The sequence below is a fragment of the Poeciliopsis prolifica genome, unplaced genomic scaffold, assembly GCF_027474105.1.
Source record: "Poeciliopsis prolifica strain line A6 unplaced genomic scaffold, Auburn_PproV2 SCAFFOLD014, whole genome shotgun sequence".
In the NCBI taxonomy this organism is placed as follows: Eukaryota; Metazoa; Chordata; class Actinopteri; order Cyprinodontiformes; family Poeciliidae; genus Poeciliopsis; species Poeciliopsis prolifica.
In genome coordinates, this window is record NW_026562389.1 from 9,943,666 (window position 1) to 9,958,297 (window position 14,632).

Sequence of the window (14,632 nt, forward strand, 5' to 3'; positions counted from 1 at the left end):
GATCCATGTAAAAACATTGAAATAAGTTGGGCAATCTTTTTTATCTCTTGAGGCTTAGAAAACAATACAACCGGAAGTCATTAGCATAGATTTGATGAATGTTGGAAAAACCCTGACAGGCAGCAGATAATAGTAGGATGTAAAAACAAAACAAGAGTGGGCTCAGAACTCAACCTTGCGTTACGTCAGATTAGAACCTGCAAGTCCTGATGGTCAAGTCCAGGAAAACGGTTTAGATGAGTCAAATGTTTTTATGTATGATTCGAATGCCTTTCTTCCACTGTGTGGGTCATTCTGTAAAAGTTTCATGTTTTATACCACTGCAAAACTTGACAGAAATTAGAGATCTTTGCTAACTGAAACATCAGAAACCTTTCTGCTTTAGTTACTGGATCAAACAGAAACAAGGTGGCATGAATTTGAGTAAAAGCTTCCACTTTTATATTAGCAGAGCAACCTGGCAGACCTCCAGGTTTATTCGAATTTCATCCCACATATTAGTGCCTCACAGGCAGAAGGAATTCCTCGGAAGAGACTGTCAGAGTAAAAAATGATTCCTGTGAATTTCCCTGAACAAAACCCCCTCTGTGTCCCGATAGATTTATTTCAGCGCCCTGTTAATGTTCGACCTCGGTTGTTGCAGAATGTGGTTGTGGGAAATGGCTCGGAGCAAATTCAGCCCAAAACACCAAAAAAGACACAGAGCCACAGCCATGGTTTTCCAACTGAGCAAAGTTTGATTTTTCCACAGAAGAAAGTGTAACTTTATATTGGAGACACCTGCAGGTCTTCCTGCAGGCGGAAAATGTAACTGCAGCTGGATGTGTGAATTACTGAATAAAAAATGCCTCAAAGTTAGTTATAAAAACACAGTTTTAGCTTCTTTTTTTTCTTTTACTTGTTTTGTTTGTTTGGTTGATGTTCTGATGGAGAAATAATGGCTCACTTTTTGTGCACTGCAGTAACAAAATCTTATAATGTATTTTTGGTCTAGTTTCTAGTCCAAATATCTAAGTACACTTTAAATAAGACAAAACTAACTGATTAGAAATTTTTAGCAAGATATAAGTGCTTGTTTAAAGTAAATAATTCCTTCATTTTGATGCAAGTGAAATTATGGGCAAATTTGAAGATATGGAGAAGCAGCATCCAGCTTCTGGAACAAACTTCCAAAAAACTGCAAAACAGCCGAAACACAGAGTCCCCATAAATCTAGACTAAAACCTGTTGACAGTTGCTTTTGAAACATTATCAATGAAGAACTGGCCAGCATATTTGATGTGCACTTTGATTATGGTGGCTGAAATGTGCTGTACAAATTAAACTTGATTGATTGTGAATTTAAACTCTAATAAACCTAAAAAAAATCTCCTTAAATAGCAGAGAATCAACCTTATATATTAATAAGGTTGATTAAAAAAGACAAAAGGGCTGCTGTTGCTGTAGCTCTTTCCTTCTTCTGTGCCAAATTTAATTTCCAACGATGCTTTGGATTAACGTTGCAAACTGTTCTTGTCTCTAGCGCCATCTTGTGGCCTTCATGTGTTGTGACAGTTTTATGCCTGTTGCACATTAAAATTCATAATGAGCATACAAACTGAAGGTAACTTTAGATGTTTCACTTATCTAAAGTGTAATTAAAGCTTTCCTTAGGTAGATAAAATCTTTTACATGTTATAGTCCATATTTTTGCCACCAATGTAGATATTAGAAACTGGAAGAGGGATCTATTTATTTACAGCTGTGTAAAAATATTTCTTTAGCTGAGTACAAATATGTTGAAGTACTCTGACATGATTGTAATTTTTGCAAACTGTGCCTCAAATTTTAAATTAATTCAAGGAAAATATTCCGAGTAATGAGCATCAGATCAAAATCAGGTGTAAATCAGATCAGGTTAAAAAAGTTGTTGCGTGTAAAGAGTAGAAGAGTTGTGTGTATTCTGTTTTACGTCAAGTCTTAAGAGATAGAGAGCAAAATAATGGCCCCATCTAGTGGTAAAATTGCATTTTTGCACTAGCTAAAACATGAAGGTGTGTTTCATCATGTTGCATCAGTGCATGTTGGGTTATTGATGCAACACAGAACATTAAAAAAAGAAAGAAAAAAACAGAAATCAGTGTTTTTGCAGCGTGCAGGTGGGAAACTGCCCATAAATAAAGACTCGGGAGCCGGATGAGTTTGTGATCACATGAGCACTTTGTTATTTAACATCCATAGTAATTTGATAATGCCGTACATCATATAGGCTGGACGCGGGCAGAGGAGCGGTGTCACTGATGCTGAAGGTATTTACAGGCAGCCAGCGAGACGAAGAGCAGCAATCCTTCCTTCCTGCTTCCTCTGGCTGAATCACCACCATGTTTATGGGTCACATGTGAACTCTGACCTCCAGGACGACACAGATTACAGTCAGCAGCGTGTTAGCGTTAAATCTAAAGCTTATACTTTCCGTATCAAATATGAAACGCACTGATAAATCATTAATGACATTCATACCTACATACTGTAGAGCTCTATGGCCAAAACAAACCCCAAGAGTTTAAATATATTTACAATTCAAACACAATTGAATGTTAGAAATAAAAACTGTACAATAATGAAACAAAAGGGAAAACAAAACATGCCAGCATTCATTTATCTAATAAATTTACATTAATGTTGCCACTTTTAATAATCGGCTTGTATTGGAGGACTTTATCTAAGGCTACAGTTCACACGTTTCCCTTTAAACATCCAAAAATCTCCCCGTCTAGTTATCTTTACAGAAATGTTGGGAAGAAGTGAAAGAATATAGAAAATATATTCTGATATCAGGACAGATATAAGGTGGTTCATCATCTTTTTCTCCCCCCTTTTGAGTGCTTTAAGGCAGAAATATTTACCCCTTTAAATACAAAATATGACACAAAATCTGAAGAATATCCAAACTGATGAACCTTAAATTGTAGTTTTAGTTACTTAAATAGCTGAATAAATAAATACAAGTTGTGTAAATGAGCCATAAATGCATTTACAGCAAGTACCAGGAGAATAAATACAGAGATGAAACTCACTACAGTCATCCTCAGAACTGTCAGGTTGTAAAAGTGAAGCACAATCACTGCAGAAGGAAGCAAGATTTCGTGCTTTTAAAGTAGAAACCGGAAGCTTCTGTGACTTTATTTCTCATTTTGTTTGTTTGATCTACAACTTTGCTGTAAAACAAACATTAATATGTGCAAATCTGCCGGGAGCGGCCGCTTAGCCTGCAGCACAGCACAGAGGAAGGCGCCTTCAAGCTCAATTCAATTTAAATACTGCTAATTATTATTTTTTATCTGGATTTCAACCAACTTCTGCAGTAAAATGAAAAATTTAAAGAGTAAATTCCTGCTTTTCTCTCTTGATTATTGTCTTTTGTGGAAATAAAAATAACAATCAGCACTTAACAAGCTTAACAAACAGAATCTCAAAGAAAGTCTCTTTTTGATGATTTGTGGCTCAACATTTACACAGCACAGCGACAGAGCAGCCAGGTGAGGTGAGTTTTCCTTCACATTGTGTCCAGATGAGTGATATTCAGGCTGAATGCTAATGCTAGCACAGCTAAGCGTTTAGGTGTCGAGAAGAAGAGCATCGAAGAGTCTTTGGGTTCGTTTGTCGTCGTTTCTTTTGGTTTTCGTTTGGATGTGAGCATGCTGTCTTTTTCTGGATGTTACGTTGATTGTGAGTTTGTGGTTGGACCTCGCACACGTCGGTGCGTCTTCTTCGTGTTTTAGTGTCCGTTTGCTAACAAAGTCTGATCAGAGCTGGCTGAGTCCGGTTTCTCTGTGGCTGTCCTCCATGCTGCTGAGCGTCACATAAATGATGGGGACCAAACCCCGGGTGGAGCCCAGCGAGCAGAGAAGCCAGTCCGGGTCGGCCTTCCTCAGAACCCGCAAGACATCGCCCTTATTGAAGCTCAGCTGGCCAGGGTCGGTGGCGAGGTGATGGCACAGCGCTCGGACTTCACTGAAAAAAACAAAACAAGAACCTAAATTAAGATTTCTGGCAGTTTTAAAGAACTAAATCCATCCATCCACCGTCTATACATGCTTATCCTTGCAGGATATCTCCATTGGTCACTGGGTGAGAGGCATCAATACAGACTTTGTACAGCAAGACTAATTTAAGGAAGGCTGCATTCACCCAGGCCAGTTTAGTCCACTTTAATCAAACTCTCGTTTGTTTGTCTAGAAAGTCTGACTCATTTGGGGACGTGTGAATGCTAATCAAGCTCTGATGCGGCCCAAAAAACTTAACTCTGTCCCTACAAACCAAGGTCTCAGTTTGGTTGAAGTGAACTCTGGCTCGGTTCGAATGCGTGTGTGAATGCTAGCGGACCGGAGACTACTACAAAAGCAAGAAGCATAATACAATGCAAAGCATTCTGGGTAAATAGAAGTCTAGGCTTAGAAGAGAAATGGTCTGTTGTCATTTACCAAAGACAAAGAGAAAAATTCTACATCTGCTAAAATCTCACGCTACTCCACTGCTTTTACATTTTGTGAAGTCGTAAATTAAGCTCAGTGTCTTTTTCAGTGGCTTTTATCTGGTGTCCTTCAGAGGTTTTTGGTGCAGCGCCACCACAGGTGAGGAGGGGAACAGGTTTTTCAACTTGTTTGACACGGTGCAGTGTGTAAGAGAACGGCAGCAGCTGAAAATGCAACAAAGTTTGAACCAACTCTCAGAGACAATCAGGTGTGAAAACACCCCGAGGCTTTTTAAGACCTTGAATGAAATTTTATGGTGACCTCAGATGCTTTCTTGAACAGGTTAGGATACATCTGTGAGGGTCACAACATATTCAGCTCTGCTTATTTTAAGCTCTGTGAAAACATGAGCAATTCAGACAAAATACAAAAAAAATTAAAAAAAGAGTCTCCAGCGAAAACAGCTGCAACATTTTCTGGCAAATGTGAAATGTATTTACCACGAAGACGATTGTTTAGTTTCAGTTGGTGGAGGCGGCGCCGTTGTTTGGCCGTGAGTCGGTGTAGTTGGAGGCTCCGCCTTCTTCCCACCGCCCCCTCCAATGGTCACAGCAACGAGGTCCAGAATAGATCGGTCCAAGGAGAGCCAACCTGATGGAGCCCTGAAGTAGGAATATAAATATGAAACTAAATTATGGGAAATAAAGTTTGTCAAAAGAGAAAAAAAAAACATAACCGAAAAAAACTAGCAAGGCTATATTAGCAGCATATCATGTTTGGCTTCAGCCACAGTGAGGCTCCACAGAACGCAATGTGGACGTCTCACCCATACTGCAACATTTAAACTCACAAGTGAAAATGTCTGCAAACTGATGGGTAATTATGCAACCGAACATCTCTGAAAAGCAGAAGTGGAACCTTCTGCACTACCAACAAGAATGCAGTGAGTGGTTTCCAGGCGCATGGTGCCATGTTATAGCACAATAAAGTAATTGTTACCTTCAGTTATAAAAATATTAAATATATGTGGTATGATTTAAAAGAGAGGATGAGCTGCACCTCGAAGGTGGGCCGAGGTCCAGCAGGCGTTTCCACAGCTTAAAGGATTTCTCAAACATGCATGAAAGAATCAAGGCAATAACATTATAACAAAATGTAAAGTTATGATCAGCGAATCTGTGGCTGCCAGATAAACTCACAAAGAGGATGGACAGGGTTGTCCATGAAGCATCTGGTGCTGATGTGTTGGTATGGGGGACAGGATCCCTTTAAGGGATTACTTTTAGACTTTTAAAACATTTTTTTACTTTTCTCACCTCGTCTTTTGGGTCCTGGCTCTCAGCTCGGCTGACTCCGCTCTCTGAGGAGAACCAACGGTGGAGCCAAAGAGTCGCCCCCAGCGCAGACTTTGCCCTTGTGAGGGACTCTCCTCCCGGATTTCTGCCCCTGTGTTCTCCGCCGTGTTCGGGTCTTTTTCCCGGTTGAGGACGGACTCTGGCGGGCTGCCCATCCATGACAGCCTTCCTACGGACTCCCCTCCGCTCGCCCCTCGCTCGCCCTCAGACTCTGCGCCCTCCACCACTCCCTCTCTTGCGGGTGGCGGATGGTTCTGCCGCCTCTCAGAGGATTTCTTCCTCTTCTCAGCCTTGACAAACTTGGATCCCTCGGCGGACTGGTCAATGTAGACCTGGGAGGACTGCATGAGCTGGTACCACCAGCCGGCCTGCTTGTCCCCCGGATCCCTCTCCTTCCTCCGGTCTCGCTCCTTCACGTCTTTCGCCCTCTCCTTCCAGAGATTAGCCGCCGCCGCTGCTCCGTCCCGCTCCATCCCCGGCCATGTTCCCTCGCGCCTCAGCCCTGGCCTCTCGCTTCTCGCCACGTCACCGACGGTGGTACTCCAGCCCCTCATGAGCTGGAAGGTGGAGCGGCTGGACGGCCCCGCCGAGCGCAGCTGTTCCTTACGCCGCAGCTGCTCCTGGCCCTTCTGGAGGAGATGTGGCTCGAACAGGAGGTCCAGGTCGAACGGGAGCAGCGACAGCGGCTGCAGCAGGAGCAGCAGCTCCTCGAAGAGGGACTTGCACGGCCCCTGCGACAGGGGGAGGAAACCCCACGGGCTGTAGTGAGCCTCTATGATGTCTGGAAGACAAAAGTCAAACATCAGAACAAGAAGCAGAAGGGGAAAAAAAATAACTGAATTATTGAAAATCCAGTGAGGTGTTACCTTCATGTGTGTAGAGGTGATTAAACCAGAACTCCAGAGATTTCATGCTGAAACAGAAAGATAATACATTTATTACAAATGCAAGAAAAGCAACTTTTATTAACTTCTATTTACATTTGCAAGTGGCTGCCACTAGAGGGCACAAGCAGCGTCACCGCACTAAAGGCTGGTATTTCTTCAGGATATCCGCAGTTAATCACGTGATTCAGTTTTAGTTTCTCAAAACTAAATGAACTGAATGAAATTAGTTTAATTTAGTTTATTTATCAGGTGTTTTAGTTTAATTTATTTTTGTTTATTTAGTTTTAAGCAGATTTTGGGAACATCAAAGGGCATTATAATGTGTTTTTCAGGCATATATTGCCATTTTATAGCATAATCGAATAAATATGTTCAATATGTCAACTTCAGTTGTGATATATATATGTGTGTGTGTGTGTGTGTAATTTTTAAAGAAATTTGACATCATAATTTAATGTCTTGAAATTGGGTCTCTGTCTCTTTAAGAAGCACCTGCTCTTTCTGAAACTCCGCCTTCTCAGCATGTCTTCTCCACTAACCAAATTGAATTCGTCTCATGCACTGAAATCATTTAATTTAACTCCAGCCTCAAGCTGGAAGCTACCAGGTTAGCGAGAGTAAAAATCTGCCAACGGAAACCAGGTGAACTGAAGGAACTCACTTGAGCAGGCCGAAGACGAAGGCGTTCAGTCTCATGCTGTGGCTCGTCAGCTCTGAGAACTGGCTCACCTTCGAGAACAGGCTGTGGAGAACTCGAGTGGACGGCCCTGCAGGAAAAATCATCTGTAAATCAACTGCTGCTATCAGCATTACATACAGGATTTATACATTTTTCTAACAGCAAAATTCAAGCACTTCTTAAATTTTTCCACCATCGCTTTAGAGATAAAAACACAAATAAACTAAAGAAGATAGTATAAATTCACTGTTATATGTCACAATTATTTATGTAAATAAATCTGATCTGAGAACAAAACACTAATTTAATAAAAACAGTCCATAATTTCAGTAACTTTAACAAATAAATAATGAGTCAACCTTTATTTCAATTACGCAGATGAATAAGTTACTAATCCATTAGGAAAATTAAATATTCATTACATTAAAACAATCCAAATAAAGTGTAGATGAATTCCTTCCCAACTAAATTAAAAGTTTAAACATAATATGTAAAGAAAGTAAAAGAAATCTCTGAAGAAATGTTCTTTTATTTTTTGGCTTTTAGTAAATATAAATAATTTTGCATATTATAACTAACCTAAAACAAGAAAAGCTTAATCCCATTTAACTTCAGAAACAACCATAAATACAATTTTTCACAGTTAGGCTTTAAATGTTCATTAGAATCTAAAGTTTATTGATCTTTGAAAGTGGATTGTCATGCTATTACTTGTTACAAACCAATAATTTTATAATTTATCACGATAAGTCCTGGGACAATTTATCATCCAGCAAAAGTAATCATAACAAACCCTTTCCAAACCTTCAAAGCATCTATTTGAAATGATCTAAAGCTTTAAAACACCTTATAGTCGGTATTCAGACTCACCCAGCTGGGTGGAGGCCTCCACCACGCTCCAGGGCTGACAGCGGCGCTGTCCGATGATCAGGTCCAACACGTAGGCCTTCAGGCCGTCCTGCAGCAGGTCGCGCAGGGCCGGACACAGATACTTCAGGATCAGGTGCCCCACGTTGGGACTGACACAGCTGTTCCCCAGTTTGGCCTGGTGGTAAATACAGAGAAGCAAATTTAGATTTCAAACTAAAATTAACAAATCATAATAAGAATTACCTGACCGCTGCTTTTAATCCAAACACACTTAAGATTCCCTCTATAAAAACGTTTAAAACTATTTTAAAAATACCAAATATACCTTGACATTTGTGCTGGATAATGAATCAATAACAATATATATCACAGTAAACACATGATCAAGATCATTAGACAATGTAACTGATAGAAAGTTCAATAAATCAATCCAGAACAGCACAGCATTCTGGGAGATGTAGGCAGAGGAAACGCATTAGCTGCTCACACTGGAAAAAACAAAAACCTAACAATAATTTTTGACTAGTTTCTACTGCAAATATCACAGTACACACGAAATAAAACAAAACTAAATTCCAAGTAACTTTTCTGCTGGACAGAAGAGTTTGTTTTGAATAAGTAATTTCTTCATAAAGATGAAAAAAAGTGCTTATTCCATTGGCAGATTATTTCACTTTTTCCTATGACATCAGTTAAATGATCTGCCAGTAGAACTAGAATTATGGAATTACTGACTCAAAACAAGATCCCATATCTTTCTGAAAAGTTATTTATAAATTAGTTTTGTCTTATCTGAAGTGTACCGAGATATTCGCACAAGAAACTAAATCAAAAATACTTGGTAAGTTTAAATATTTTTGTCATTGCTCATGTTTGTTCATCAGAATCAGCAAAGTGACCAACCTTCACGTCCGGGTCTCTGCTGGTACCAAAGTGCGCCACAATCAAATCCACGGCAGTGTTCACTGCTTTCACCAAACCTGATTGGACGACAGGAAACGCAGAAATAAACAGGTTGGTAAAACACAAAATCTCACCAACTCTACTTTCTAGTTCCACTGGCAGATTATTTCACTTATGAAACTGGAAAAAAAAAACTTGTTTTACGTTTGGTAATTTCTTAATAAAGAAAGTGGGTAAAAAATCCAGAAATTTTACACCAGAAATTTTACTCCAGGAAAGTAAAAAACCTTCATAATAAAATGACGCAAGTAAAAACAAAAAGTACATTGTAGGAGAAATACTCCTAAAAGTTAATTTCTTTCAAACACGTTACTCATTAAATGTGAATAAATGTAACTACTTTAAAAAAAATACAACAATCATTTACTTAAAACAAACTCCTAAATCTTGCTGAAAAGTTTATTTTAAGTGAACCAAGATATTTTCACTAGAAACCACTGGACCAAAAATACTTGGTGAGATTTAGTTTTTTTTTTTAGTTATTCTCAGACAATAAAATGTTCACAAAAGTTTTAGGTTCATCAATACCTTTAGCTATTAACCTTTCAGACGCCATACCTCTTTTCTGCGTCAGATCCACTGAGACGTGGGACTGTGAGGAGTAGCAGGAAGAGGAAGTGGAGGCGTCAGGCGACAGGCAGAACTCCTCCGGCGGTTTCTCCGTCAGGGAGAAATAATCCGGCAGGAAGTCGCTGTAGCTCTGCTGCAGCTTCGCCGACTGACCGGCTGCAAGCAAACAGATAAAAACATAACAGACCTGCTTAATAACGGTCTCTCTGTTGGCTTCGGCCATTCTCTAAGCTTTTCAGAACTGTCTAAGGAAAAAGTGTCCAAAATGTGGCACGGGGGCAATTTGTGTATTCTTAGCATGTCCCTAATACTGTGTTGTAAATTTTTCCATTTTAAATTTAATGAATTTTGTGGCCCCCCAGTAGATTCAATTTGCCAGTTTGGGCCCCCACACTGCAAAAACAGAAAATCTCTTTTTGGTCTAATTTCCAGTGCGAATATCTTACTACACTTGAAATAAGTCAAAACTCATATGCAACTTTTAAGGAAGATTAAGGAGCTTGTTTTAAGTCAAAAACTCCTTACTGTTGCCCAAGAAGTACCAGTTCCATTGGCAGATTATTTCACTTATAACAGGACATTTTCCCCATAAATTATAAGTTAAATAAAACTCAAGTTGAACTCATACTTTCTCATCATTATTAAGGATTTACTGACTTAAAACAAACTCCTATATCTTGCTGTAAAGTTATTTGTAAGTTAGTTTTGACTTATTTGAAATGTACTGAAATATTTGCACTGGAAACGAGCCCAAAAGTACTTGGTAAGAGTTTGAGTTTTTGCGATGCAGGGAAAGCGTTTGGACACCCCTGGATTAAGGAAGCCTGAGCACCATGGGGCCAACCCAGCGAGGACGGCGCCGTTGGGAAATCGAACACATTGCGTCGGGTGGGGCGCGGCCCCCCAGCCCTCCTGAGCTCCATGTTGGCAGCAGAGTGGCCCCCAGGGGCCCTCTCTACACCCAGGGGGTTCCGGCGACGGTACTCTCTCCATTTCAGAGCCTGGGGGGAGAGGTGGTGCGCTGTGGGGGTGGGTGGAGCGGGTTAGTGATGTGAGGATGGAGGATAAATGGAGGTTTGTGGAGTGAAATGATGAAACATGCATGCAGATGAAAGAGGAACATCAAAGAGCATGCATGAGCAGAGGGAGGAGAAGAGAAAAAGAGAACAGTAAGAATGTGCTGGAGCGCTTTTTAGGTTTGCATCAATATAAAAGGTGATCTATTATGCTTCTTTGAACATTTTAGAATATATCTAAGGTTCCAAACTAAAATATTTTTGTACAAAATCATTCTTAAATAATATAATTTTAGTCAGATTGAGCTGTTTTAGAGTGTCTCATCATGGCCACGCCCCCCAACTCAACATCTACACTCAAACGTGAAAATGGCTACAAACAGATGCTCAATTTTACAATTATTCATCTTTGAAAAGCAGACATAGAGCCTCCTGCACAACCAACAAGAATGCAGCAAGCGGTTTCTAAATGGTAAGTCAACAGTGAAGCTCTTGTCTTTTCCAAAAGCCATTGCACAGTGCATTCAGCGGTAAAACCAGCTGACCAAACATGCTGTAGCTCAGCCAGGATTGCTAGGTAATAGGATGGCTTTGCTGGGGTTGTGAGGTAACGTCACATTGACTGTTGATTGTGATGGCTCCTTTTCCAGACACCAAAATACATTAACTTGTTGCTGAATATATGGCTACATGATTCTTTTAAGCTCTTGTGCTGTTTTCAGAAGTTGAGACCCAAATGGAAATATAAAAACGTTTTGCAAACAGAATTTACTGAAGATGGTTCATTAAAAGATCATGAAAGTAGTTCTCCTTTTACAGAAAACTTCTTGACTATTTATAGAAAGAAAAGGCTCAGTGGAAACAGACAGCAGACAAAAAAGATAAAGAACCAAAGCTAAGGTTTTGCCCCCTCACTCATTTCTTCTGTTTTTGTTTTGCATGTCTTGAATCAAACAAATTTCATCATGATGCATAGAAAATTCAGAACAAGACCACCACATTGACAGTGGAACACGGTGGTGGTACAGTGATGATGTGGGGATGCGTTGACCTGCTGTAACTCACAGAACCATTAATTATTTTCTTCAGTAGTAAATCCTGAAGGAAAATGCGGTTTCAGGTCAAACACACCTGAGTTACGCACATCGTGTCAAAGCACAGCTGCAAATCCACTTCTGAATGCAAGAACACTAAGGATTTTGGAGTGGCCTAGTCAAAGACCGGACTGCAATCTGACTGAAAAGCTGAGGCATGATCATGAACAGTTCGTCCTTGATAAAAGACAGACCGAGATGGCTGAAAAGTTGAATATTTGCAAGGCAAAACTCAGAAATTTAAGAGATTAATTTTAAAAAATGTTGGAAAATTTCTGATTTGAAAAGTCAAAAATTTTCTAGAAAAGAAATACAATTTTGAAAATAATCTCATAAATTTCTTGAAAAGTTCTGACTTTGAAACATGGAAAATTTAGTAGAAAACAAAATTTGAGATTAACCTAAAAAAATGTTCTATAAAACAGATGAAAATTTTTGAGTTTCAAAAGTCAATTTTTTTTTATTTATGGTTTTTCAGACAATTTTTAGCATTTTGAGTCCCAAAATTTTCACTGTTCCAGAAAATTTCTGAGATTAATCTTAAAATATATATTTTTTTTCTTGCAAACATTCAACAATTAAAAGTTTTGGCGTAAATTTACTCCTTTCTTTTTCTACCTAGGAAACTGATACAAACATTAGTTTTCCCAGATATACCAGGCCTCAGCGTTTCTGGCTTTTTGTGGAACCTACCATTTTGAGCTCTGCTTCCAGATCCTTTTCCTCTGTCTGAGAGTTTTCCAGAGTCCAGACAGCCCAGTGGGCTCAGGGTGTCGGTGTGAAGCGCTGGTCCGTTATGGTGGAGACATTGTCCCTGCACAGCGGGCAGCGTGGGCGGCACCACGCCTCGCTTCACCCCCAGAGACGGAGGCGGAGGAGTGTGAGCTAACAGCGCCGACCCGTTTCCCTGCCTCCCCGCAGGCGGGGTGTGCAGTGAGCCGAGTCCGGCCGAAAGTGGACAGGAGCGGCTGTGTGCCGGCTTGGGGCTGGGGGTGCAGGTGGAGCAGCTCCCGGAGCTTGGCGCCCCCTGCAGGCGGACCGGGGAGTAGCTCCCTAGAGGCGAAGGCCGGACTGTTTCGGTCGGAGGAGCCGTGGCGCTGCGGGAACTCTGGTAGCCGGGTCCGATTTCAGCTGCTTCTTCGCTTTCCTCACCGACTGGACCTCCAGAACCGGACCCGGACCCCGAACAGGGGCGAGCCTGCATTCCAGAGACGTAGCCGGTGAGTAATGGCAGCAGCGGCTTGGGCTGGGGGGGTTTGGAGGTGAACTGGTGGTGGAAGGTGAAGGGTTGGATGGGGAGGGTGGTGGGCCGCTGGTCCTTACTGTAACGGACCACTGCTGGCGGACTTTCTGACGAGCTCGACAGAACACCTGGACGAGACAGAACCAGGATGGGTTAGCAACGGGAAAGAAAAACTCAGCTCAACTCATTTATTTGATCATGAACAACACAAAAAGAGCAGTTTAACATTTAACACTGGAACCGGAAGACATTTTAAATGTCCAAAATAAATAAACAAAACAACTGAAACTATGAAGATTCTGTAAACAAATCTCCTTGGGATTGAGACAAAAACACCAGTTTTTGGTAGAAAGAGAGAAAAAAAAGAAAAACAATAAATCATAAAAATTGAAATAATTGAGTTTGTTTTAATTTATTAAGTTATTGCTTACTGTGACAGGTGTGGGGACACAAAAACCAAACTAGTACAAACATCGGTTATGGAGCTCATAAAATAACACAATCTTCTTCTATTCCATTCAGATTACAGATTATTTAAAACGCAGTTCATAATTTATGAAACCAAAACTAAATCGAATATTGATTCTTTCTCAACATTTGACCCCACATCTTGTTTCACTGGTTTAAAGAATAACTGGCTGATTATTAACACATAAGGTTAAAGCAATGAACCAACAATAAAGAGATTGAATTAAAAAATATTCCTGTGAGCTGACTAAACTCTTTCCAGCAAAGCCTGAAGGCTGAAATGGAAAACAGCAAAAACTGCCCAGTCACAAAGTTAGCTTGCCAGACAGCCAGACCACCGCCACGCTCTCTCTCTCTCTCACCAGGAATCTCCACCCAAAAAACAATAAAATCACGCGCAGACATACCGAACCTGAGGCCCTGCATGAATGAGAAGAACAGGGGAGAAACGCTTTTCTGCAGCGACTCAAAAACTGTTTCACTTGCTGTTTATGGACCCACTCTGCTGCATGACAGACAGGAGCGTGTGTGACGTCAGGCGCGTTGCGCAAGCTGTTTGTCACTGATAAAGTCCGGCCCACCGCCGTCTTCACCTCTCGGCCACCGGGGGCGCAGCTGAGCCGCATCACATAGAGAGCTCTAGGACAGAAAGCTTCTTGTCTTTCTGTTTGTAAAATCTGCTCCATTATCCGTCTGTTCTGATTCTAACACTTCCATTGGTCCATTAGACAGATGAGCTTCTTCCTGAAGCTGCTTGTTAGTATCGTTACTGGGCGATTTGCTTTCGCAGAGCTTTTTATAAAGGAAGCTGCTAAGAAACTGAAATCTGATTAATAATATATGATCCTGAGAAGCTGGACAGCTGCTTGTTGTGGCTCTAAATCATGACAGGCCTTTGAGACACAGCAAGGAGAAAAAGCTCTCAATTCCACCACAAATTAAACACTGCAAAAAAAAAACAAAACCAAAAATTTTTGGTCTAGTTTTTAGTTCAAGTTCACTTGAAAAATGACAAAACTAACTTAAATACAAG

At 40.6% G+C, this 14,632-nt stretch overlaps 1 protein-coding gene across 2 annotated transcripts in view; it reads right to left on the reverse strand.

Moving 5' to 3' along the window:
• Nucleotides 1–2,176: 2,176 nt before the first annotated feature.
• The window catches only part of rusc2 (RUN and SH3 domain containing 2), a 30,293-nt gene continuing 17,837 nt past the window's right edge, over nucleotides 2,177–14,632 (reverse strand). The window contains exons 4-13 of one of the 2 annotated variants that reach the window (XM_055039389.1): nucleotides 12,582–13,259; nucleotides 10,611–10,799; nucleotides 9,767–9,934; nucleotides 9,149–9,225; nucleotides 8,246–8,420; nucleotides 7,358–7,463; nucleotides 6,676–6,722; nucleotides 5,771–6,590; nucleotides 4,955–5,116; nucleotides 2,177–3,993 (exon numbers count right to left, since the gene is read on the reverse strand). In XM_055039389.1, the coding sequence (XP_054895364.1) occupies nucleotides 3,786–3,993; nucleotides 4,955–5,116; nucleotides 5,771–6,590; nucleotides 6,676–6,722; nucleotides 7,358–7,463; nucleotides 8,246–8,420; nucleotides 9,149–9,225; nucleotides 9,767–9,934; nucleotides 10,611–10,799; nucleotides 12,582–13,259 (2,630 nt within the window). In that variant the 3' untranslated portion in view covers nucleotides 2,177–3,785. The remainder of the gene's footprint in view (nucleotides 3,994–4,954; nucleotides 5,117–5,770; nucleotides 6,591–6,675; nucleotides 6,723–7,357; nucleotides 7,464–8,245; nucleotides 8,421–9,148; nucleotides 9,226–9,766; nucleotides 9,935–10,610; nucleotides 10,800–12,581; nucleotides 13,260–14,632) is intronic. The other variant, XM_055039390.1, reaches the window with a different exon arrangement.